Below are 27,749 nucleotides of genomic sequence, written 5' to 3'. Positions count from 1 at the left end.
ACACACTGCACACACTTTGTGTCATTTAGACGTTTAAAGCCACTTTAAAAGACTTTTCTACAGATATAAATTAATTGTTTATTCCATTTTGTCTATACTTGTTCTGGATGAAATGTTCTCCCATTTACGCCAAAACAATAAGTTTCAAGGCCATGATACTGACGCCAAACAGACAACAAAAGGTTGAAGTCGAAATGGGAATGTGTATGTATGTGTGTGTCATTTCAAACCGCTCAACCTGTTAGGATCAAGAGGCAGCAAGTCATTTCTGAGTGCTGTCATTTGTCTCTGTCAGCCGCTGAAACGAGTCTGAGATGAAGAGGGACACATCTCTCAAACAGACATTCTGCCCTCTGCCAAAGGACCCTGTGCGCGCAAACGACATCCTCCAAGCGACACACACACCAGGGACCAGTGCTCGAGAGCATGTGCTCCGTCTCTGACAGAATTGAATGAAATCTAATTGAAAATACCCCCCCACCCCACGCCAAAAAAAGAAGGGGGGGGGGGGGGTAGCGGGAGAGAAAAAAGCTAAGATAGCAAGTGTGAGACAGAGAGCGAGTGAACTATCCAGCGCTCTCTCAGAAAGATAAATGAGTCTCTGAATAGCAGTCTCTGTTGGGCAAAGTGTGCACTTGTGTTTGAGCTGTGATAAGGGCGTTCGCAGTGAGGAAAAGGAAACGGCTCTCCTGCCGCTGACAGAATCCCCATCCTCACTTATAAAATGTGTAATAAACGAGCATTATAACGCTCAATTTGAAGCTTGGCAACCGATGGCATACAATTACATGTGTGTGAGAGAGTGCACTCATACTCTCAGATGTTGGCTTTTAATGTGCCAATGCATCTGCAGAGCAAAATGAGGTGATTGAAGTTCAATTTGTATGCTGTTATTAAGTGTTTCCGCCTGGCTGAGTGTGTTAAAGATTGCGAATGGGACATTTATTATTACCTTTTGGTCAAATGAAGTGGCCTGGGCGATAAGGTGATGAAATTAATGAGGAGGAGGAAGTGGGTGATCCATCAACATCAACATTCAAAGCCGAGTGCACTGGAGATGCAATATTGGAAAACTTGATAGAATTCATGGGAATAAAAGGGAGGAGGATATTGGAGAGGGCCTGCTGTTTCTAACACATCTGACCATGTAAATAAGTAGATGTAGTGTGGACGCACACACACAGACATATAGCATCAAGCTTACATCACTCACAGAACACAATCACAATCTGAGAGATATAGAAAATAACTTTAAGGTGTTTGTATGAGACCGAGGGCAAATGTAACACTCAAAATGTCTTAGTGATGACACTTATTCAGCACATGCAAGTTCTCTATCTACCTGGAAAAAATAAATAAAAATAATTATTATTATTTGTTTCACTTTGTGAGAAATTGTATGCAAAAAAATTTCAAAGATAAAAAAAAGATCCAAGATTTTGATCTAGGAAAGCGATTTTGGAGATTCCCAGTATTTTCTTCTCCTATCTAACATTTTGATGCCTTTCAATATAAACTATTTTATATTTTATCTCAAGGTTGCTGTAGCAATTGAACTGTAAACTAGTAACCGTACATGACGTTATTGTGGATTTGATGTTGCAGACAATTTTCAATTATGAAATAGAAGTTGCATGGCTAAATTAAAAAACTAAAAGAAAAGAAAAAGAAAAATCTATTTGAAGACTGTTTTTGACTTTTCAGCTGTTCTTGAGTAATGAAACTAAGCACTACATCACTGTTTTAAATATCTGATATGAGGGAATTATAAACCATGCTAATTGGTCCTCTCTTAGAAAATCCAATTCATTCGAGTGAACTGGTTCATTCAATAGATTACCAAAAAATCACTGATTCATGTCCCTGTACTAGGTCTAATATTTTTGATTTGGTTATGTAAACTGAGTGTATGTTTAAAAAAAAAAAAATTAAGATTAATTCAAAACTAATCATTTTTTCATGCCAGTAAAAATACAGCTCCGATGAAAACAAATTATAGAATTTTGTTACATTTACAGAATTACATTATTTCGAAAAACAGACTGTTCCTTAAATACCTTCAGTGTATTTAGCTGTTCTTTGTTTGTTGGTAATTTCATATTTTACAGTTGCAACATACCTATACCAAAACATGGCATGTACAATTTTAGTGGTCTGTAGTCTGAAATGTTACACCTGCCCTTAGTGTCCATTGTAAACACTCTCTCAGCACCCCAACAAAAATATATATATGCAACAAACATACCACAAGTTCTCTTTGCACAAACCCCGCACACACATCCATCAAGACATCTTGTCCCATCAGTGAATAAGTTGATTTCATCCATAGGACTACATGGGGCTGCAATAGAGTTTTTAAAAGCCAAGGCATATGGATAGCGGCACGTGATTAGGTGGTTCAAGAATGTGCCCCTACGATGAGAGCTGAGAATCATGGGACTGTACAAGCACGGTTTCTCTTTCAAGTATAACTCAAATCTGAAAACATCAGTGAAGCTGCTTACAAGCTGTATTTTTTTAACCATATATCAAAGATTAGCTGTTGTTATCTTCAAAACATTGTAAAATCAACGTGCAGTGTCAAATATTCCACTGAGAGAACATAAATTCCATGATATCCTCCTACTTAAATCCTCAAGTCAACTCATAGAAGGAAAGTAATAGCAAACTGACAATATTAAAATGTCCTTGACATGTTACAACAGTAAATCAGCTCAAGGGATAACAAAAATACTATAAACTATAAACCAGTAAAACATTAGCAGTCAGCCACTTAAGATTTATAGAAAAAGTATTTAGCAAATACACATACACATATGTGTGGGTAGCTGAAGTATTTAGTTAAAGTATTCAGGCTTAAAGTCAAATAAGGATTAGAACTTCCTTTGTTCCTCACCACTCCGTTTGCCAACAGGTTAGCCTTTTAACTTGCTGAGAGAGAGAAAGAAAGAGAGAGTGAGGGAGGAAATCTTGTGTGGATTTAGAAAAATGTCAAGAGCTATGGGGTTAATTGGAGGAGAAGTGAATCCTTTAGTGCACTTACTCATTAAACATTTGGCCTTTATGTAGAAGCTTGTGGGGGGTGACGGGAGGACACACAAAACGCACTGTAGGGACTCCAGTAAGGTGAAAGTTAACACCCATTTAATGGTTTAAATGGACAAATTAGGGTGTTTTCGGCTCAAAAAAATACAGTAGGACTGTTTCAGAGATAAAATGCAAAATTGCTGAAATGCCGAATCGCTCCAAATGGCAAATGGGTGCATTGGTTTCAAGTAAACATACAGCTTCAAACAGGCCATTTTCAAGACGGTTTAATAACAAAGACAGAAAAGTCTGACCATCAACCGATGGAAGGTAGATAAGCTATATTTTGAGGAAAAAATGGAGAAATATGATCAAGAGGAGAGGGATTGGATCCCTCCTCCTTTTCTAACTGACATCCATTCAAAGACTTTTTCCATCCTCGGAGATTTAAAGCGCTTTAACCCCAGGGCAAAGGAGGGCAGCTTGGCTCACCAAGGAGCTAGGCGGAAGAAAGACAGGATAAGGGTGACATAAGTGTGAAGAAGAGGAGCGTGAAATTTGGCAGACATTCACAAACCAACTGTTTCGCTCCAAGCGCCTATCTGATGCTGAAGACTCAAGCAACCAGAGAGAGAGAACAGCTATGTTGAAGAGCTGTTGATGAAGGGTGCTGCTAACAGACTCCAATTATTTGTAGAGTCATGTCAGGGAACAGTGGGCCGGGGGTACTGCAAACACTGCATTTGTGAACACTAAGTTGGAGAGTGTTGTGAACTAACATCCCAAACACCTCTGACAAGCATGAAGAAAATCATGTCGACAGACTTCCCTGTGGTTCAGTCCTTTTTCGAACTCCAAAGCATTCATACGGAGGAGAAACAGCCAGGCCAGGTTTAGATCCCGCCGCATCGTCCACCACTTTCACTCCAGTCCGTTGTCACGCCGTTCCTTACTGTGTCTAAGCCAGGATGGCAGAGAAGTGAAGTCCCCCTAATCCTTCTATTGTCCCGGGCCTAATTGGATTTAGAGGAGGAAGGTGGGGTAGAGGGTAAAATATGTGAACCCCTTTTAGGGTGCCTAAAGGGGAGACTTTTGTTTTTTCATGGCCTGAATAGGAGGAATCCTCCAGGGATTTAAGGGATTGAAAGGTGACAGAAGCTGGATTATGTTTTTTATGACTGTGTCTTTAAGCAGGTAAACAGGGAAGCCCATTACATGGGAAAAGTGCAGGCAGGGGTTAATGTTGGGATAGCCAATTCCTAAGTATCTGTAATAAGTTGCTCATTTCAGTGGGTTTTGTTGCTGTGAGACCTCTCCAGAGAAAACTCCTGATGCTTATGACGAAAACATGGAGCCTACAAAGCAACAGCAACATGGTCTTCTTGCTGCTGGTTCCTGATTCCGAGTGAGCTCTAAACATTTAAACTCTTCTATCTAAAGTATACTGTGGCTTAGGCTTTATTTGGAAAATGTTACTAAAACATTGTTTATTTTCTTCACTTAAGAAGTATCTATATATCAATATCTGCAGTATATGTATATATCTCTCTGTCTCTACATTTATCTCTTTCTCTCTCAATATTTCTCTAAAAATATCAAATATGTCAAATATCTGCACTTCTGAAATCACTTCTGAAATATCTGTGATTAATCGCGATTAACTCTGAAATTATGCAATTAATTGCGGTTAAATATTTTACTTGACTGACAGCACTACAAAAACATACAAACGTCCAATAACAAATGCATTCACTGAGATCCAAGAAAAACTTGCTAGAGAAAAAAAAGTGTCAACGAGAAGATATGACAAGAAATAGACTAAAATAAACAAATCTGGGGGGGGGGGGGGGATGGGACAAAAACAATATAACACGCCAAATATTATTTATGGGATGATTACATTGTCACGTAAACATGACAATTACATTGTCACATAAACATGACAATTACATTGTCACCATTCGTTTCACAATTCGCTGGAAAAACAAGCACCGGCTTCAGAAATTTTTTGGTCAAAAAGACGTATATATGTGCTGTCTTGAAGTCAAATTGGCTGTTCCATGTCAATCCATTCAAAACAGAAAGTTGCAATGAATGTCCTCATGACTCATGGCAACAGATCTGGAAAGGCCAAGCAAAAAAGCCTACAACTAGATTATTTGACCTTTGTCTTTATCGTCAAAGTGTTATTGGTGTGGAGCACAGTAATTCAGACTCATTTACACTGCTAGTAAACTGAATCAGATGATGCTTGATCGAACTGTCACCTAAAAGAACCTGTCATGGACGACTGGCCTTATTGGGTCCCCATGGAGACGCCATTTCAACCAGACTGGATGCATCATTAACCAAGACTGAGGAGGCGACAAGAGTGGAATTCAAGAGTTCTGGATCTTTAAAAAAATAAATACATAGGATAACCCTATGTATGGTATTTAAACTTTATTTATTAACATGGACAGCTATACACCATAGTTAGGGAGAGTAAACATGCAACAACAACAAAATAAAAGAGTGAAAAACGAATTGATAATATTAATAATAATCAGCAGTAGGAGAGGACAAAGGTGTGTGGCTCTAATCTCAGACAAACATGCTCACTCCATAAGGAGTCTCATCCATCTGGCTAGCAGCATATTCAGTGACGTTTGTCAGTGACTGCTCTGCTGAGTAAATGATGGAGAGCAGATCAATCAGGGGACTGGGAGGCCCCAAACCTTCACCCTGTCGGCAGAGGAAGATGGAGCAGCTAGACTCAGGTGCAGGAAACCCACCTTCCGTCTGGTGAAAAGGGGCCACTGATAATGGGCTGCTATTGTATAATATACCCAGTCTGCTGGTACTTGTGCTCAGTTAATCTGCTGGTACTTTATGCTTTTGGTAGGGTCATGTATTTGTATATTTCAAGTCTAAGTAACACTTGACTTTTATTCTTTAGCTATCAAGACAGGTTCACAAGTCTTTGTAAAGCATCCATATCAAGTCTCTGGTCAAGTGCCAAGTCAAGTCTAAAGATTTTCAAGTCCAAGTCAGGTCTCAAATCTCTTTTGTTAATAGTTCTATATATGCTGAAGTTTATAAGTCAAATAATTTCACTCGGACTCGAAATATATTTCACACACAACCATTCTTTTGAAAGAAGTCTCTAATGCTCACCAAGGATGCATTTATTTGATCAAATACAGTTGAAACAGTAATATTGTGAAATATTATTACAATTCAAAATTCTACTGTAACATATAATATTTAATATGTTCCTGTGATGGACAAACTGAATATTCAGCAACTAATACTCCAGTCTTCAGTGTCACATGATCCTCCAGAAATCATTCTGATTTGTTGATTTCAATGTTGAAAACATTTCGCTACTTAATATTTTTATGGAAACGTGATGATTTTTTTTTTTTTCAGGATTCTGTAATAAATAAATAAAAAGTTTTTAAAAACTGCATTTGTTTGAAATAGGAATCTTTTGTAACATTGTAAATGTCTTAACCATTAATTTAATGTGTCCTTTTAGAATAAAAGTATTCATTTCTTATTAAAGTCTTATTAAAGTATTACAGTCTTAAGTCAATTCTCATGAGTCTGAGAAGTCTTCAGTCAATTTTTGCCAATGGAGTCAGAAGTTCCATGATTACGCCCAATTCTCAGACTATACATAAGGAATGAATATTAAAATTATTTTCTATAAATCAACAACATGCCACAGACACTATCAAAAAATCTTAACTCAGAATATCCTTTCATCTAAAAGTCAAACCCATATCACAGACCAACATATCTTTTGCAGGACACAGTCGGTGTAAAACTCATCCTGACCTTCACCAGTAGCTCTAGAGTAGCACAATACATCTCTCTGAAACATCTCTTTAGAATGATGTCCATCCCAGATCATAAAAGTGCCACCAGGGAAAGAAGGCCACAATAGAAACAGACAATAAATTCAATGAAGGATGCAAGTTGAAAGCATGAGGGCAGCTCTCCTTGACTTTGAGATGCTTCTGTCACAAATCTGTTTCTTCCCTGTTCTTAGCATTCAATTATCATTGCTGTATCAGTAGACAGAATCAGTGAACTGTTTCATACCAGATGACTTCATTGCAGGAGTAACCTCAGAGAGACTGGGAGGTATCAGTCCCATGGAATGGGACAGGAAAGAGCAGCTTCTGTTTACATCACTAGTAAGAGATGAGAACTAGTGATATCCAGGTCATGATGTGCAATTCTTCATTATTTTAGTGTGATTCAAAACTTTTTCATTCATCTGCACTGGACCTCAATGCTTTGTACAATTCTATTCTTGGAATTTGGTCAATTAGAAATAACTTAATTCAAACTTGCTTTGAATGATGGTAAAAACACATCCAAATATAATTTCAGTATTTTGAAAACTGTGAAGAAGAGGAGACCTAAACGTGCTGCTATTTAGCATTTTTCTAATTACAAATTATATCAGAATAACTCAAGCTAACACACAAAGATGAATATTTCTCACACATTTAACATCACACCTTTTTTTCAACATCTTATCTCCAGGCTTAAATTGGGATATAGAATCCCAGATTTTCAAAGTGGTCTCAGACTTTTGGTAACTACTGTGTAGATGGGCATAAAGTACTCTAGAGAGAGAGAGAGAGAGAGAGAGAGAGAGAGAGAGAGAGAGAGAGAGAGAGAGAGAGATATCCCCTCATCATTCAACTCACTGTACAACTCATTAATTTATCGACTCCAGCAGGACACCGTGTACAAATGCTGATATGAGCAACAGTCATGGCTGCTCTACTCCAGCTCATTGATAGTGACAGAGGTGCTATGGTTGGCTGTTTGCCTCTGTGCAAACTACTTGCGCCTAACTGAAAAATCAATAAAATCTCCGGACAACCTGACACTGATCAGCAGCAGTCGAAGGTCGTCTGTGGCAACCAAATGAGGAGGGAGGGTGTGTGTGTGTGTGTGTGGAGCAATGAGCCACTCCAGGATGTTTGTAGGACAAGCGTAACAATACTTTCACTACGTAACATCCCTCCCACCTTCCCTCCTCTCCTCCTACCCAATTAGGTGTGAACGGAGCTTGTCCTTCAGAAGAAACTCGACTGCCTGAAGCGAAAAGCAATGTACGAATCTGGGAGGATGTTTTATATAAAGCAAACATGTGGGAAGTCAAGGATTAAACAATATAAAACATAGAATTCATTATTGTTCAATCTGGTGGCCTTTCAAGTGAAACATATACTCATGAAATTGGTTCCAAAAAGTATGCATAAACACACTTTGAACGTATGGATTACATTGTACTATAAAACAAAATTTCAAACCAACTGGTGTCAAGGTGATTTTTATCAAGTCAGTTCTCCTTCAGTTCACACAGGTGTCCTGATTTGTATAAATATATCTAGTATAACAATACTGATTTAAATGTATTGTTTTTCAACAATACTTCTAATACAAAAAAATTATACATTTTTTGTAAAATCTTTTTACTTGAAAAGTATGTCTGTGCTATCATTACAAAAAATAACAAACAAACTGATATTTTGTCATACAATGAAGTGACATCCATACATGCCAAAGTTAAAGCACCCTAGAAAATTTTACTTCAGAGTACCACACTTTCATTTTTACTATTCCTGCGGATGCATACTGTTTTTAGTAAAATTCCAGCAGCACTGGATACTGTATCCTACACTGCCACACACACTTGATTTAGCATCCCATTTCTAGGTTGATTAATGAACCGGAATTCATAATTTGATCATTATACAAAAATTGTTATAATAAATGCTAAATAGCTGCTATTTCCAAGATGATAACTGGACTCACGCAACAGCAATGTAGCGCAGTGCTATTGGGAAAACATTTACTGCAGATTCAGTTTAGAGCTTGTCTGAAAAACTCTTTTTCCAAATAAATTTGGTTCTGGAAAAAATGAATTGGGGGTTGAACTCTGGGCTGATTAGCTCTAAATGTCAAAATGTTTTAGAACAGCACAGCAATATATAACACTGAGAGCAGTAGAGAACCATGGGTACAACATTACCCATGTTGGGGAGTGTCTGATCAGGAAAATCCTAAAACACATCAAATGCAGACGGTGAATGTGAGGGGCACAGAGAGACACCCATCTGCTCCATGACCTCACCAGATCTCCCTGGCAGATGCGGAAAGGCCTGCCAAGCAATTAGTACCACTGGTTGACTTGTTTGGGGCCGTCTCCTAGGGGCAAATGCAGCTGGGGCCGTCTGTATGTGTGTGAAACGCGGGTAAGACGGTGTGCCTTTTTGGCCTGCTGCCTCTCACGTTTCCATTGTGGGGCAGAAAAAGACTACAGGCTAAAAGCATCTGTAACTGACATTCTAGCCCTCTTATCATTGACATGAAAGAGCATAACATGCTAACTTCAGCCGAGACGGAATGAAAAAATGCTGCACTTTTTTCTCTTTCCTCCTAAATGAGCCTGGAGGACAATGTAGTCATGTTTTTATTCACCAAGGATGTCTTCATGCACTTTCCCGCACAGGAATACTACATCTTTAAGGATATACCAGAACTGCAAATAAGAACTTGAATAAAATACTAACCCAGGACAAATAATTTCATAATCCGTCACATACAGGAAAGTCATGCATTTCCACAAGAGAGCAAGTGAGAGTAAATTTGACAAAGCACGATGGGACGACAGGGAGATGAACGTTTTGGCTCTGTGTGGACAGTATCTGCCACCCCGACATTTTTCCTGTTTAAATATGCCCTGAAATCTATACTTTGTGGAAAACCCAAAAGAGCTTGTCTTAGTTTTGAAGGTGCCCCTGAAGTTATCCGGATCAGTGTTTTTCTTTTTTCTTTGATCAGCCAACACTATCTGTCTCTTTTCTAACTAGGTCAGATGACCTGGAAATCACGTTAGCCTCTTCAAGATGTAGAGACACAAGGAATGAGAAAAAGAGAGAGTCTTATCAGACACTGTCCAGTGTTGTAGAGAGGATCAGAGTGGAGTCATCAGATCAAAGAGGAGTGGCTCCACTCTACCGTGCCTCTCTCATCTTCTCGCTCAGTCTGCTCACTAAGACCAAAGCTCTTTTGGTCTCCAGATAATACGGAATGTTTTCAAAAAAAAGAGATAAAGAGCCCAAAAGCATTTCTCCTTGTGTTGGAGCTTTTTTAAACGGTTCTATTCAGATCTGCTAAGTGTACATTAGGTTCAAGGACACTTTTCGGCACTTTAGCGTTAGAAGAATCTGAAATTCTACCACTTGCTGAGCTTTCAGTGAATCAAAGCCTTGTGCCTTCAACCTTTATAAAACGATTCAAAGGAAATGAAAATCATAAAAAAGAAAAGTCTTGAATCATTTCATGGTATTTACGCTAAAATTTGCTTAGCTATTTAATAAACAATCATTTGTTTAATGCATAATTAAATAAAGGAAAATAGTAAGGGCAATTCAAATTTTCTGTGTGAATGGGCGCAACAACTAATCATAATCAAATATGTCATGTTGAAGATGCTATAAATGTTTGGAAAATAGAAATGGAAATAAGATAGGTGTCAATTTTTTTTGGCAGTTTATGTAAATAAAACCAATGCGTCCACATGCCAAACTCTGATTAATGAAATTATAGGAAACTATTACTATAATAATAGCCTCTCACCTTCAGACAGAAAAGATCACCTTGAATTTAATTGTTTATCACTTTAATTGTTGAATTGGCCAAAACACTTTTTCAAAAGACAAGATAAACAAATCCATTAAAAACAGTAATTAAAAGATTAAGTGATTAATTTGCTTAATTCTTGAATAAGCAAAATTGTACTGCACTAAGGTAAGTTCATTTCAAATTATGTAAAAGTGTGTTAACCCTAATTGATTTTAGACAAACATTTAATTTCACTATTATTTAGTGAAAAAAAAAAAATATATATATATATATTTTTTTACAGGTACAAAACTGAACTTAGACATGATTTATTTAACATGTAGCATTCTACAATTTCACTTATTTAACTGCTAAAGTTGTTTCTTTACCATTACAGAACAAGGTGATATACGAAAGAATGAACCATAAGGTGACTGGAGAATCAATTACTTGTTGCAAATGATTTTATTCCAACATAAAGGTCTATAGGCCTAAAAACTAAACTTATAAAAATCATGTAAAATCCTCTAGCCTACATTCACGTCGCTGTAGAAATATTAATAATCATCCCCTGGCGTCTGATTTCGTGATGTTGTTTCACTTGGTTAAGGAGCAAAAACAATGTTTGTGTAATTAAATAAAACACCGTGAAGTTTCTTTAACGAAAGAGCATTCGCTCAGCGTGACTCTAGCAAACAGTGTTTTACTCGAGCGAAAAATAAAACACCCCGCGGGCTTTCAGATGGGCTTAACAACACAAACTCTTGACATTCGCTTCTCTCACTGTAAAAACACACTCAGTCGCGACGGATCGATAGTTTGAACGGCCTCATTTAGTGCAACGCATCCTACAGCACGCAGCGCTGTATCTGCAGACTTCCTCGTAAGCCTGTCGTTAAGACAACTGTGATGAGAGCTGAACTCATACAACATGAAGTCTGGCTTGATAAGAGACTTCAATTACCACGCCAAACAATCTCTCCTCTCTAAATTATTCATCTTAACACGCTATGCTTTGGAAGAGATGCTGCTCAGATTCACTTGACTCCTGAGAACAGAGCAACGGTGGAGATAAACAGATGGAAACAAAATAGTTATTTTTAAAGTTATTTTAATGACAGCAATGAATATAGCGAGCGAACGGAAAGCCGCGGCAATGAAGGTAATTAAAAGCAAAACGAATAGAGAGAATATACGCACAAAAAAGAAAAATGACACAAAATTTCTTGCATCAAAAAATACAGAGAAAAACTAATTAAAAAAACAATTCTTTAAAAAAGTAAAAAAGTACGAACCTAGCTTTAACTGCAAGCCATATTTTTATTTATTTTTTATTTTCTTTGTTCCTTTCTGTTCTAAAACCGTGCTTTTATTCTCCTTATATCAAGTGCATGTAGAAGTTAAATCGTAAATATATTCTGTAAATAACACATGTGCAGGTTGCTTATAGCCTACATCCGCACTGGAGCGTTTCTAAACCCCAATTCATTACAGCAGCTCACTGTCATCTAATTACAATAACACTGAATAACCCGAAAGACACATCAGTCGCTAAAAACGTTTTATTATGTTTATTATATTTTACTGACCATAGTCGCTAATCGAGAAATTAAAAAAATAGTTTTCAACAGAGTCTATAACACCCGCATAAAATGTTGCAATTATAAATATGAACATACCGGAGAATTAGAAAAGTTAACCAATCTAGATCATTGCGCCATCGGCATTATTACAATATTACAGAAGCTACACCTCAACGACCATGCGACCATGAGCACACACACACACACATGTATGCATATTTGATCTTTCTGAGTATAGGGTGAAATGGCGGTGGACGAATGCAACAGCAGTGCGCGGTCAACAACCTTACAATGGCAAAAACAATCTCTCTCTCTCTTTTACACAAATCGTTTAGCAGCCAATTCTTAAAGACCAAAATTGAATTCAAAGTAATCAAAAATAAATAACAATCGCACCAAACAAGCGAGCATTCAAATTGTAACATATTTTCAGCGAATATACTACGATCAAATGTAGGCTACAGTGAGATAACAATCACCAAACATGTAAAATCGTTGTAATGTAGGTTAAAGTAAGTAAAAGGTGAAATGTGTGCTCTTAATGTTGTCTGTATAGCCTAACCTGGAGGCGCCGTATCTCGAGCGCTGGATGTTCAGGAGGAGAGAGTCTCTCCAGCGCACCGAGGCTGTGATTGGCCAACAGCACTGACAGCTCCCTCGCTGATTGGCCAGGAACAGATGCCCGTCCCCCTTTCACTCCAGCTAGAGGACCATTCATAAACTAAACAATTCCAACACTCACGGCTGAGTCTGGACAACTGCACACTGGCGCACAGTTTTCATGCGCAAACACAAGTGAAAAAGATGATGACATGACGCGCGGAGATTTATACTTCAACTGATACTGGCAACAACTTGAACCTTAAAACCTTTTCAAGTCGAGTTGGAAAAGTCGCACTGCGTTGCATCCATCCGTTTCCTGGTCCAAATTTGACGTCTATCCGCTGTGGGCGCAAACTTCATCACTTCGTCCTTTTTTTTCTTTTTGCTGGGAGTTGTGCCTCTGGCTCCACCGGTAAGCATTGGATCCATCGGCGTACTGCGAAACTCCGGTCTACAGTCCGGATCTGTGCCCCAATATGATTGCAACGCAAGCAAAGCTGGTTTACCAGCTCAATAAATATTACAACGAAAGATGCCAGACGCGCAAAGCGGCCATCGCCAAGACCATACGAGAGGTGTGTAAGGTGGTGTCGGATGTGCTGAAGGAGGTGGAGGTCCAGGAGCCCCGTTTCATCAGCTCCTTGAGCGAGATAGACGCGCGTTATGAGGGCATGGAGGTCATCGCACCCAACGAGTTTGAAGTCGTGCTTTACTTGAACCAGATGGGAGTCTTCAACTTCGTGGATGACGGCTCTCTGCCGGGCTGCGCGGTTCTCAAACTCAGCGACGGCCGTAAGAGGAGCATGTCCCTGTGGGTGGAGTTCATCACCGCCTCCGGTTATCTGTCGGCGCGAAAGATCCGCTCCCGCTTCCAAACGCTTGTGGCCCAGGCCGTGGATAAATGCAGCTACCGGGACGTGGTTAAGATGGTGGCGGACACGAGCGAAGTGAAACTGCGCATTCGGGAGAGATACGTGGTGCAAATCACCCCGGCCTTCAAGTGCACGGGCATCTGGCCTAGAAGTGCAGCTCAGTGGCCCATGCCTCACATCCCGTGGCCCGGGCCGAACCGGGTGGCGGAGGTGAAAGCGGAGGGCTTTAACCTCCTCTCTAAAGAGTGCTACTCGTTAACGGGGAAACAGAGCTCGGCGGAAAGCGACGCCTGGGTTTTGCAGTTCGCCGAGGCCGAGAACAGGCTTCTGATGTCGGGCTGTAGAAAGAAATGCCTCTCTGTTCTAAAGACTCTCCGTGACCGACACCTCGAGCTGCCGGGACAGCCGCTCAATAACTACCACATGAAGACCCTGCTGCTGTACGAGTGCGAGAAACACCCGCGGGAGACTGACTGGGACGAGTCGTGCCTCGGCGACCGTCTGAACGGTATTCTGCTGCAGCTCATCTCCTGTCTGCAGTGCCGCCGGTGCCCACATTACTTCTTACCCAATCTAGACCTGTTTCAGGGTAAACCACACTCAGCCCTGGAGACAGCGGCCAAACAGACCTGGAGACTGGCCAGAGAAATCCTTACCAACGCTAAAAGTTTGGATAAACTGTAAGATGCAAAAGGAGGACATTTATTGTTGGTGAATATTAACGGACGTTTGAGATCACAACACTGAAAGTGGAGAGAATGTGATCGTGGTGCTCTCTGAATAATGAAAGATTAAAATAAAACTTAAGATTGCAAAACTTAGCATTTGCTTTTGCCAACGGGACATTGCAGGAGAGAGAAATGAAGGTACATTTTAAACTAAGTGTAATGATTTTGTTGTTTGTTTGAACTGTTTTCACATAGTGAAAATTTTATTTAAATATATGCACAAGATCTTTAATTGCGAATTACAAAATGTAGCGTGCCAAGTTCAATTTTTTTCATGATGTGATCAAAAATTGAAACGTGTAATAAAATCATGACACGATGAAATTTAAACTTGGCAATTTGTCATTACTTAATTCAAAAACAAAAACTCTTGACATTAATGGGACTGCAATACATAAGCATAAGACGCATGCATAACTAAGCTTATAGTTTTGTGATTTGTCTTCGCTATAAACAAAAGTAATATTAGGACAGTGTGTATTTGTGAACTGGCCTTTCAGTTGAACTCGTAGAAAACGAAACTGAGAAAATACGCGTGGCCTGTTGCTCTGAGATAAAACGGAGATTTATTAAATAGACACCAGCAACAAAATAAAGATTAGTTTAGCGTAAAAAAATTGAAATAATGGAGAGCAATTTGTAAAACAGCCAAGACCACGTACACTGCCAAATAAAATGTAAAAAATAAAACGTAAACAACCGATCTCTCACATAGCCTACAACAACAGCAGGCCTACTTAATTTCACTGATTAAAAACCAAATATGCATCACATAAAATATAAAAATGTTTAAATAAAGACACTGCTTTTTTCTCGACTGAATTAATAATAATAATAATAATAATAGGCTCATTCTTGGGAGTCAATTAGTTCACTCTGGAAATCCCCGGAGAAAAAAAGAAAAAGAAACCGTATATTTTATTATTGATTATAAAAATAACAGCAGCTTATTAAAATTAAAAAGCCTTCTGAAATAAATACTTAGACAATGTTTGCAACAAACAAACAAATAAATAAATAATCTACTAAAACAGATATGCTGTTTAATTCTGGAAAAGTAACCATTTTAGCTCACAATTCTGTTAAACAACCAATTATTATTAATCTAGCTTTTAAGAAAACAACTTTATTGAAAACATAAACATAAAAGGACATTAAGGAAATACTGAAAGTTGATATAGCCTACTTTGTTCATAAACAGGCAAAACAAAAGTCCAAGCAAATCCAGCATTCAGAATAATTTATTCCTCTTCAAGCATTCAATATAGTAAGAATTTTCGTTGGCACACCTCAGTTATAAGCCAATGGTGATGGCAAGTAAAACTTCAATAGCCTTGACCCATGTTACGAACAGTTGAAACATGCAACATGCTATGAGGAAAGAGAGCACTCTTTTCTGTCTTTGTGTTATGATAAATGATAAGATGACCACAAATAGCTAATACTCACAAACTCTGCATGGAAAAGGTACAGTAGTTTAACCACTGATGTTGCGAATACACATTAAAGGACCTTGGTTATACTATGGCTGGTCACACATTTTTAGTGTGCACATCTCATGGGACATTTGGAGTCATTTTGGATGAGAAACCCTCTTACCTTGGGATCAATGTCCTTAAAACTTGGGTCTTCTTCATCCACCTCAAAGTATAACTCTAGTGCCGTGATGGACAGTGTGCCTTTTACCACTACAGCGGGTGCAACCAGCTGTGCGCTGGTGCTCAGGTTAACAGGCCCTACAGATCACAGAAGAGCACAGCGGTTAGTGTGTGTGTGTGTGTGTGCCTCCCCCACCCTCTACATGCCCTTGGCATAGAAACCATTTCAAAGGAGTACAAAGTGTTTACTTGAACACATAAACTCAACAAGGGCGCATATTGACTTCCTGATAGAACATCTTTAGTTTTAATAAGCTTGGTGGGAAAAGTCTCCAAAGTAAAGCTACAGTCATTTTAGGATAATAAGGTTGAAGTCAAATGATAACTTCAAAAGCACTAAAAGACATGATTTAGGCTCAATCTTTTTTGCATGCACAATTTTAAATTATAATAATGATAATTAATAATAATAATAATAATAATAAAATCTTACCAATGTAAATTAAGTAATGCTGCCTATATAACTTCATAATATTACAACTTTCTTAATATTACTGTTTAGCAACTGAACCATGAAAAAAAATAAAAAATGAAGATTTGTTAAATGTAAACTAATAGCTAAAGCATTCATTATTAATTTAGACTATTTAACAATTAATCAAGAACGATTTAATTAAAATATATATTTTAAAGCAGATTCATAAAAAAAAAAAATAAAAAAAAAGGATTATCCCGCGCACAATGACACATTTAAGCGCTTCATCTGTCATTGAAATGGTAGCCTATAGTCTAGATGTCAAAAAAGCGCTGAAATCCGCTGTCAATCAGCGCTCATTGATTGCGGGCTTTGGGTTTAATCTGTCATCAATCTTAATTTATGCCAGCATGACAATGTTGAAGGGTTGCTCTGGGGAATTTCTGCCTCTCTGCATGCGCAAAGCATCGGATTTGCGCTTGCAAACTGCCGTTGCAGTCAGCACGACCAGAAGCCCGTGTTTGATTTCCCCAAGCACCCTTCAATTCACAGACGCATGGCATGATCAGATAAGTTCATCAGTATGTAATACGGCTGAGAAATAACATGTTTTTTTCCTCCCTTCGAAACCGGAACACGTTTCAATTAGCCTACACCGGAATCAAACAGCTTGCTAAATAGATGATCAGCAACGACGCCAATCTCCACGATAATTTGCACTTTATTTGAGAGAGACTGTCTTTTATTAGGCATATAGGGCAGACTGACAGCCCAAATGAGATCAAACATTTATAAACCCGTTACTGACGAAAACAACACGAGTCAAAATAGATTAAATAAAATCCGATTTAGGCTATTCTCGGATGAACAGATTATTAATGTGTAGCTACACTTTTGCGAATTCCGCGTCAAACCACTTAGGGCCTAACCAACTAAAAAATATAATTGTATTAATATAATTAAATGTCATTCATGCTTTTCGTACTTTAAATTCAACAATGTTAAAAGCTTAAAATAGTAATTAAAATCTTTTTTTCTTTTTTAAGAGATATCTATTTTTACCTCACCATTGAAAAATATAGGCTAAGCGTTTTTTTTTTTTTTTTTCGGAAGAAACAAAATTTCTGCGTTTGGCCGACAGCGAGCAGATACAAATACAAGTGTGTTGTTTGGCTAATAATAAATGCAGAACAAATTTAAGCATAATTTTCGTTTATATTTTAACACATCTATTTAAACCAGCGTAGTCCAAATAATTTGATTATTAGTTGTTATAAAGCAGGGATTTATACCCTAGCTCACTGCAGACTCCTGTCAAGACTGTGGGCCTTCGAGCGCTGTTCAGCCCTCACTCAAATCTAACCCGATCACAGGCAGCTAATGAGAGGACTGCCTCAGATAATGGTGTGATCCCCCTATTAACGGTTGAAGAGAAGGGGGGTGACACTGCTGGAGCGTAACGAAACAAACCAGAACGCTGCCGTTATCAACGGTGCTGGCTAAGAGCGCGCGCCCAGCATAGAGAACTTCATTTATTTGACCAGGATCGTTCTATAACACGCGCGTGCCGTTGAAGACAGGAGCGTTCTAGTTTGTGCGTCGCTAGGCGGCTGTTCTTTACCTGTGAGGTTCTCCAACTCTTTCTCCTCCAAGGATGAGAGAGTGTCGTCGTCCTCCAACAGCAGCTCACTCTCTGAGTTCTGCTTCCCCAGCACTGAACTCCTGATGGACTGTTTGCCTTTCAGCACGTCCTCCTCTGGAGCTGCACAAAACAAAACATCACATTCCTTCAAGCGTAACCGCGCAAAAACTTTAAACGACTGTCAGTTTACGTGTAGCCTACTCAGGTAAGTTGACGGCACAAAAGCTTAAAATAGCCTGTAGGGATATGATTATTTTATATTAAAATTCTAAACACTGAATAAATAGCCTATACGTTTTAAACACTATTAATAGGGTGTAATATATAATATGTCCGAAATGGCATCAAGTTAACATGACAACAACACCATATACGAGCCGCTATTTCATTTTTTTTTTTTTTTGGATCCGATCTATAACATTTAACATATAACATCACTTGCATTATTTTAATAGTCAGAATATTAAAACAGCTCATTTGCATAATGATGGTGAATTGTCATGGAGAAATTCATAGTGTATTTGATTAAAATAAGATTTGCATAAACGATGTAGCTGAAATTTCACAATATCCAGACGGTTATTTAGAACACAGTTCTTTTTCTTTCAAAATAGTCATTTTACCTGATAATTGACATTTTAAGAAGAAAAACAACAACGCATTCAGATGACAGTGTTCATGTCATGATATACTTTATGATTCAGTTAGTAAAGAAAATGTACAAAGGATGTGCTTGATTATGTTATAGAATCTAATAACTAATATCTGATAAGAGATCTAATTGTTAACATTAAGTCGTTTTGAATTGCAATTAAACTGAAAGCCCATCCAGACGTATATTCTGCTCCATATGCCAAGCTTCCCCCTGACAAAAATCAGGAGTGGCCCTGACTGATTTCAACAGAACATGACTTGAGGTTCCGCATAGATTATTTAAGAAAAATGGTAATCTGTAAACATTTACAGAACACTGCATTCCCAAGTGAGGGGCAAAAATGGGTCTACAGTAGAAACAAAGGCAATCCTTCATCTACGTAAACGGAGAGAGGTGACGGCCTACTGGAGCTACACAGAGTCCAGTCCAGAACTGTGTGGATGCAGAGCCATGTGACCTCTGACCCCTGTCTCCAGATACATCACCTGAGGGGGTTTGCATTTGCACTTGAAGCAAAACCCTGAGACAACTCTTTATAAATAGAGCCCTAAACCATTAGAAAAGCAGAGCAAAGAAATCTCTTGTCATGGAAAGTATGCTGGCGCACTGATATTTAGAACGGTCTTCCTGTAATTAACTCTCCCCAGAGAATTTGTAGTTAGCAGCGGTGAAATTACTACCAGCTTCCTAATACATACCACATGCCCGTGTGCTCACAGCAGACCGAGTGGACACAAGGATGTGACAGAAAAAAAACGGTGTTACTTCTGTGCATTCAGCCACAATAACATTTAATCATATTTACTATTGTGTCTGAAGCTATGAATGCAGTCACTTCTTCACAAGTCTTTCTTTGAGAGACAGTGCAGGCCAAACTGCGAAACATGTTGAATACACATAACCCAAAATAAAACTACAGTATATATTATTTCAAATCACAATTTTCAAGGAAACGTTGTGATGTCCAGCTGCATTTTTAATGTAATAACTTGATGAGTGCTACTAACACTGATGAGAAGCATATAGAGAAGAAAGAACAAATATTAGCATGAAGATATCAGACAGTAAAAAGAATAAAGAAAGAAAAAAACATGAAAATGAATCACAATAAAAAGATAAGTAGATTTGGAAGTCTAGCAATTATTTTTTAAAACAAATCTGTCTTTTTTTTAAGCACTTCCTTTGAAGTTTACTTTTGGCTTTGAAATTATATGAGACCTCTGTTGTCGCATTATCCATGCATTCTGCACATCCACTTAAATAATGCTGTCCAATCAAACTTTGGATCCCTAGTAGACAAAAAAAAAATGGACTGAAGAACAAATTTACCAGTGCCCCGAACGAGTCAAAAACCCATGTTGTAAGATTACATTCATACATCAGCTTTACTTAAATAGCTCATTCATTCCCCTCATTCAGCAAATGCTAATGTAAATACGTGCAGTTGCGTTACACTTTTAAGCTCTGTTTCCCTTTTCCGTGCAGGTTCAAATGCTCATTTATATGCAACTACGGAGGCAAAGCAATTAAATTGTCAGAATTAACAAATTTGTTTTTAACACAAGTGCAGCCAGGAGTGAAGTCGGGAGGTGCTTATTGATCACAGGAACAGAGACATTAGTCTTCAGGTATTTACACTCGCCCAACACCGTAGGCCCCACCTGGCCAAATCAATCTCCAGAAAAGATGGTGCTTTCCAGCCATAAATACATATCTTACCAAACTACCACTGTTTCCTGGCTGGCGATGAATGATCGCAATTGTGCGTGCCAAAAGGAGAAGTTTAGATATGATGATATATTCTGAGTGATGAAAACGAAAATAATTTGCAAGCAAGCCTTTCTATATTCATCAAGGAGAAACGCTGTTTCTTTCAAATGCTCGGGCATGTCTGTTATAAAAAAAAGATTATATACTGCTATGCCTTACAAGTCCAAATGTTACATTTTTAAATTCTAAGTATAGAGCAAAAACACCTATCAGAATACCGGATTGCTAAAAATTACTTAAAATAGTTTCTTAAAAAATAAATAAATAAATCATGACTTTCTTCCACATGCCATGAGGATAATCACAGCCAGATATGACCCTTGTGCACTGTTTGAAAACTTGAGATCTTGCCCGAGACTTTCATTTCACTTCCGCAACAAATTTAGGGTCAGCAGAAAAGACACAAGCTTTCTATGGAGGAGACGGGCAGACAAACATCAATGTTATGAGCAGCAATGCTATTTAACTGCTAAAGTATCTTTCAGTTGTCCATTCGCTTTCCCACCCTCCCAAGTTATTATGAGTTTAGAATCGTTTACTTTGCTAAAATACTAAATTATTTAGGAATAACATAATAGCTGTTTTTGTGTTTGTCCAGTATAGGTTTTTAGGTAAAGTTAAAGACAATTAATATATGCACATAAATACTTGATGGATGGATTGATTGTTTCCTGTGGTGGATGGACACTGGGGAAGAGTATAATGAAGGGTTTTAAGAGCTCAAAGTTTTAGGTTCCATTTCAAAGACGATTCAAAGTGTTCCTTAAGGAACACTTGAACTCAACCAAGTCCAAAGTTAGCGAAAGAAAAAGGGAAGAATACAGAGAAGAAAATGTAGAGGACGAAGCAAAAAGAGAGAAATCATTGGTTCCCCTCAGGGCCCTCCATCCAGCTGCATATTATGACCATTAGGGCGGCACATCGGTCTCTGAGGATGCTGGGATTCTGAGCACTTATTGCTTTTAGATCACATTCTTATTGACTTCTGTCACATTGGTCGTTTGTCTTGAGGACCTGTGTCATTCTAAGGGGGGACTAAGCAGTGACATATTGGAGACATTTTTTTTTTTTTTCTCAGAAATGGCCCCGTTTCCGAGGGGTGCAATAGGTTAAGCTGCTCAAGTCTAAGTACTGAATGGCAATGATTGTAAAGCCTGCTATCTCTAGGTGTGGCTAAAAAAAAATTTGTTAAGGAGTCTGTAAAACATTTTAACTCTCATATGCCGTATGCATTGCTGCAGTGAATGAAGGGACAGGGCAGGGCTCCTTTTTAACAACCAAAATATCAGATGCACTTACTGAACATTCAAATACGAGGAGAATGTTAGTTGTACAGAGAAGCAATAATAACAACATTAAATGAGGCTAGGAAAGGGAACACGAGCCCCTGATGAGTTTAATAACCTCAGCTTTACTTTTGATAGCATGGTAAACACCAATCTAAAATGAATAACTCATTAAATTGTTATCAATATGTGGAGTTCATTATGGATTATAAGATGCATATTTCAAATGAGATGTCTTATAAAAACAAAGAAAATATAATGAGAAATATATTATGAATAAATTATGCACATTTCATATAAATCTAGTCATTTCAGGGTGGAAAACTAAAGGCACTTGGTTTTAATTCATTTTCTTAAACCAGAGAATAATTAAAGATGCATTCATCTATTTTTTCTGTATTAGATGCAAAAGGAAACTACATTTGCAACAATATTTTGCCTACATATGCATGTTCTGCAGTTAACAAAGATCTTTTCATGCTAAAAATGAGATCTTTTATCTAAATACTTTTAGTTTATCCTATTTATCCCTAGTGCAATTTAACTCAGACATTCAAAAAGTGTTTTTCGACATAACAAAAAAATGTGAATTTTTTCTTCATAATTTTTCCCTTGCTGTCATGTAAACTATAGCTGTAATGCGTCTCAGATTTTATGATGCATTTTACTAGATACTGTCTGCGACAATCAACAAAAATAGTACAAACCAGTGTTGGGGAGTCACTAACTGCACCTGGTGACGCTACTAACTTGCTAGTTTCTTAACAGTATAGCTTTTCCAGTAACACAAGCTTTACTTTATCCTAAGTTACTTTACACATGTGAAATAGCATGACAAAACACTACATAACGTTTTCACATTGTTTTGCTCTTTATTTTGCTTTTATTTTGAACCAGTAGAAATGGTTCACTGATTCAAATCTCTGCACAAAAGTAATTTTGTGTCTCCCATGCTGTCACCCCAATTTTAATAAATTTGTTTATCAATCTAAAAAAAAAATCCTTGTTTTTGAACCAGAGAAATACAGCTATGAATTATATAATACTTATGTATTTTAGGGCAATCCCCCCTTAAATAGACATATTTAAACATAAATATGCATTTAAACATAATTCATTATTTTCTGTTGGTAGCACATAGTGTAAATAAACTACAACCTACTACTCTTTTGAAATAGCTAACTTCATTAAAAGATGAGTAGCTTGTAACACTGCTGCACACACATCTAACCCAAGCCCTTTGCCACTAGCTCTCCCATTAACTTCACAACTTCACTTACCTTTAATACCAGCAGCTGACATGCATGGGAAGGAAGGAACACAGTGACAATTTAAGAACAATTAGCGATACTTAAATATACAAGCTAATAAGAGGAACTGCACGTGGAAAATAAACAAATTAGCAGCAAATTACTGTCATAATAATATCTGAGAGACAAAGGCCTCAGGACAGTGGGAGAATGTAATGTAATTGTGTCTCTTTTTTAAAGAGGCTTGTTGCACTATTAAGGTTTTACGGTGATTTTAGCTTTAATTTTTACAGCCGTGTACCTGTTATCACGGGTTAAAGCATTACAGCTCGACAGACTGGGCTGCATTTGTGTGTGAAATAGTGTAAGCGCATGATACTATGTGACTATGCATCACCCACCATGCTCTGCTGCAGCCTTGAGCGTGGCCTCAGAGTGTGTGGAACCAAACGGGTTCCTGATGAAGCGCCGACGTCTCCTCAGGTCATCCTCCCAGTAGTCCAGGCGCCAGAACTCCCGTGGTCTGCTGCCGAGAGGAAGAGAGAGAGAGAGAGAGAGAGAGAGAGAGAGAGAGAGAGAGAGAGAGAGAGAGAGAGAGAGAGAGAGAGAGAGAGAGAGAGAGAGAGAGAGAGAGAGAGAGAGAGAGAGAGAGAGAGAGGGGCACATATGTTAGCAATTAGCCGATGCAGTGAGAAGTGGCACAGGCAGCGCTGCATAATACCGGCCTTGTTTTGCTGCAACATTCTTCAGCGCAAAGTGCACAAACTAGAGAATTGCTACGATTAGATACTAATAATTATGGTTAATAATAAAATATACCTGGACTTTGAAAATATTTGTTGCCAAATACCAAAAATGTGTATTCTTCATTCAGTTTTTAGAGATTGTTTTAAGGGTCAATTTTGTTTAAATGTTCATACTGTACATATTAAAAGAACATGAATCCTATTAATGTCCACCATTTTATTAAATATCTAAACTTTTCAGAAGTTTTTTTTTTTTCTATTGCTTGTGTATACTATTGTATTTGGGTGTGCTATGTTCTATTGTTAATTATCTCAGCAACATTAACATTATGTGATCAGATAGATACATATACATGTAGTGAACCCAAAAAATGTAAAAAATGTTTGATGTAGAAGTATTTTAATGTAAAATAAAATAATCATGGTGTAAGACAACAAAACAAAAAATGTAAAATAATATAATGAATCCTAATAATAATATTAATTTTAACCAAGAGGCAATTATTCATATATATATATATATATATATATATATATATATATATATATATATATATATATATATATATATATATATATATATAGGGATGCAGACAAACTCCAGAAATGTTTGTCCTTGGGAGTAACACTGAAGAGGAGACCCAGATTTTTGCCTCAAGAAGGTGAGATGAGAGCTAAATACATCACAATGAGAATCAGCCTGCTGACACAGCAATCCAGCACACTCACACACAGACAGACAGAGAGAGAGAGAGAGAGAGAGAGAGAGAGAGAGAGAGAGAGAGAGAGAGAGAGAGAGAGAGAGAGAGAGAGAGAGAGAGAGAGAGAGAGAGAGAGAGAGAGAGAGAGAGAGAGAGAGAATAAGGCAGTGCTGTGTTTCCAGGCTCATTTCTGAGCCCAGCAGGAGACCTTAAAGCAGGACTGCAGAGAAGAGGGAGCACATTTGACTCAATGTCCTTCGCCTTCAGCCATTTTTCTCTCCAATTTGCACCTCTTACCACTGTAAAGAAAAATCCGGTCCATCTCTTTCTTTTTTGCCCCCCATCATCTGCTTTTGTGTTTTCTCTCGGTGTGTGTGAACAGGTTCACTTTTAATGAGTCAAGCGAACAGTTATAACATATTACCCCGTTTAGATTCAAAGGACTTTAATTAAAATAATCTCTTCAAATATTCATTATGTTTAGCCCCCTGAGATACAAGGAAAATACATTTCCCGTACCATAAATGAGTTTAATCTTCAAAAGCTTGTTTAATTTGAAATAGAAAGAACTAATTTCAGGTTAGGGGAGGGAAGAGTGTAATTTGTTAGATCAAATTAAAGTCTTTTTTCTGCTTTAATGCACAACGGCGTGATAAATTAATTACACGCATACACACAAAAGAAAAACTGATTTTGAACATGAAGAAAAAACGATGTGTGATTAAGGTAGAATGCGATAAAATAATGCTACAGTGAATCTTATTGGGCTCAAAAACGAAGATCAATGATCATATGCCATCCACAGATCCCAGAGCGGGCTGGCGGATGCTCAGAGATCCAGCGAGCGATAGGGGCTTGGTGGGGGAACGACAGCAAATGGCTTTAGCAGTGGCTCTGTAGCCGTCCTCCGGCTGATTTACTGTAGGAGCGGTGAAATATAACTCTCTAAGTCCATTCTGTTCTGTGGAAGTGAGAAGAAGTTTTATCGTGCAACAGGGCCTCCACACCCAGGCCAAATAAATCAGGATAACGGCCACTTAAGAGTCCTCCCCAGTGCTCACCTTCTTTTTTTACGCCCGCATACTTTAACAATCGCCAGAAAACAAGCTATTATGACCTAAAATACCATAGAACTGGAAAAAAGGAGAGAAAGAAAGTATTGAAAGAAGGAGTTGAGAAAATAGATAAATCATTTAGTGGTATTGCAAGTCTTCTCAGAATTAATGATTCTAGGAGAAATAAAAACAGACAGAAATACTTCTGGAAATAGTTATGGCATGCAAAATACACATTTTAAAATCCCATTTAAAATGACTTCTCCGTCGTATGGGGCCAAGAAGGTTTGGTGTACCCGAGCGGTGCAGGTTTTTTCTCAGAAGTGTGATCGATCCGCTCCACTGCAAGAGGCTCAAAACAAATCCCATCTCGTAAAACTGAAGAGAGCGCTTAAAACGCGAAAATAAAAACAAGTCTACACTTCGCTTGAAAAGCTCACCGGCTCGCCTAATAAGAGACATTAATAACTGATTTATTTAAGACAGGAAAGGAGATGTACTGTAATGCAAAGGGAGATGTGAGTTTTCCAGGAGAAGCACAGCTCCTTAGAGACCATTTACGGCTCAGGCAGACAGCAGTGCCTTTCTGTTAAATGTTTCAAAGGAAATGTTTACACACAGACATGAGTACAACCAAAAAAAAAAAAAAAAGTCCTCAGAGTAACAACGGATATGTGGGCAAGGAATGAGGATCTACTGTAGCAAGTACATGCACAAAACACCCAGAAAATGCTGTCAAAATATTGCATGACTCCAGTCTCAACGGTCCACCTCATCACTAATGAATGAGATTAAAGTACAAATAGCAGAATTACAACATATAACAGCAATACAATAACCAGGACCTGAACATTTCACCCCTTAAAAGTGTATCCAACAGACCTGTTTTTCTCAATTCTGACGATTAATTCTGTTCTGATGGAACTAAATATATATTATGTTCCTACTTTGCTTTATATTATGTTCCCAGTGTGATGCAGTTAAGTGTTGGACTATATTTATATTATTGTTTTATGCAATTATACTTTTAACTTATAGAACATCATAAATAAAACTTTTATTTAAATATATTTATTCTGAAACATTGAAAGGATTTCAGTTTTACTATGTCAATCACTATTTGCGGATACCATACAAATAAAATAAAATAAAATTTTGTGACCTCTTATAAAAAACAGACAAACAATGATTTATTTCGTTAGGTATGTTTCCATCCACCTATTGTTATGCACATTTTGGGATATCGCATCAAAAACTGCTGGATGAAAATGCCAAGTGTGAATTAAAAACATATGTGCTCGTTTGAGTCGGATACATTTTTTATCCGGTAAGAAAACATGCACATAAACTACGATGGAAACACATTTACCGAATAAACTCCTTGATGCGCATAAAAAAAAGAGTGACTTTGCACGATGGGATGACATAACTGGACTAACCAGCAGAACAATCTTTTTGCACAGTGTCTGAAATGCCAGAGAAAAGTCTGTCGTCAAAGTAGTTCAGTGTAATTCCCCACGAGAACTCTCTTACATGACTGTGTTGCCAAACAGCAGCATCTGCTTCTGAAAGCAAAATAACACGTTCATTGTATATCGTCTGTGCACTTTGAGAAACAAGTAATTTATTATATACAAAAAAATATTACATACAGTGGCTTCTCCTACTTTTCGAAGTGATATTTAGCGCACGTTTATCAGGAAGTGACGATTTTGTTCTCTTCGACTCACTGGATGGAAACAGTGCTTTATTCACAAATGTTTTATGCGATAATCCAATTCTGAGCATTAGGCTAAATTCGCAACTTTGGATGGAAACATAGCTATTGTAATTTACAAATACAGCGCACTCCTGATTCTTTTTTTTTTTGCCTTTTATTGGGACAGGACAGTAGAGAGTTGACAGTAAGTGAGGTGGGAGAGAGACGGGGGATGATGTCGGGAAAGGTCCACGAGCCGGGACTCGAACTCGGGCAGCCCGAGCGCAACGGTGCTACATGTTGGCGCACTGACCACGAGGCCATCGGCGCCGAAAAGCTAAATCTCATATACTGTAGTGCATGAATACTGAATTGGGTTCTCTTTTGTGTCTCTTGCACTTGAATGCACAAATACACAAAAATA

At 38.0% G+C, this 27,749-nt stretch overlaps 2 protein-coding genes across 3 annotated transcripts in view; one reads left to right on the top strand and one right to left on the bottom strand.

The window, feature by feature from the left end:
- lrba (LPS-responsive vesicle trafficking, beach and anchor containing) overlaps positions 1-27,749 on the bottom strand; it is a 257,927-nt gene that overhangs the window by 76,353 nt on the left and 153,825 nt on the right. The window contains exons 37-39 of one of the 2 annotated variants that reach the window (XM_084402975.1): positions 23,526-23,650; positions 18,143-18,283; positions 16,048-16,184 (exon numbers count right to left, since the gene is read on the bottom strand). In XM_084402975.1, the coding sequence (XP_084259101.1) occupies positions 16,048-16,184; positions 18,143-18,283; positions 23,526-23,650 (403 nt within the window). The remainder of the gene's footprint in view (positions 1-16,047; positions 16,185-18,142; positions 18,284-23,525; positions 23,651-27,749) is intronic. The other variant, XM_084402976.1, reaches the window with a different exon arrangement.
- mab21l2 (mab-21-like 2) lies at positions 12,994-15,165 on the top strand. Its single transcript, XM_084402981.1, has one exon. It carries the CDS (start codon positions 13,325-13,327, stop codon positions 14,402-14,404), a length of 1,080 nt encoding a protein of 359 aa, XP_084259107.1. The 5' UTR covers positions 12,994-13,324; the 3' UTR covers positions 14,405-15,165.

This window comes from Rutilus rutilus (assembly GCF_951802725.1).
Source record: "Rutilus rutilus genome assembly, chromosome: 2".
In the NCBI taxonomy this organism is placed as follows: domain Eukaryota; kingdom Metazoa; phylum Chordata; class Actinopteri; order Cypriniformes; family Leuciscidae; genus Rutilus; species Rutilus rutilus.
This window is presented reverse-complemented; position numbering and strand designations above follow the sequence as displayed.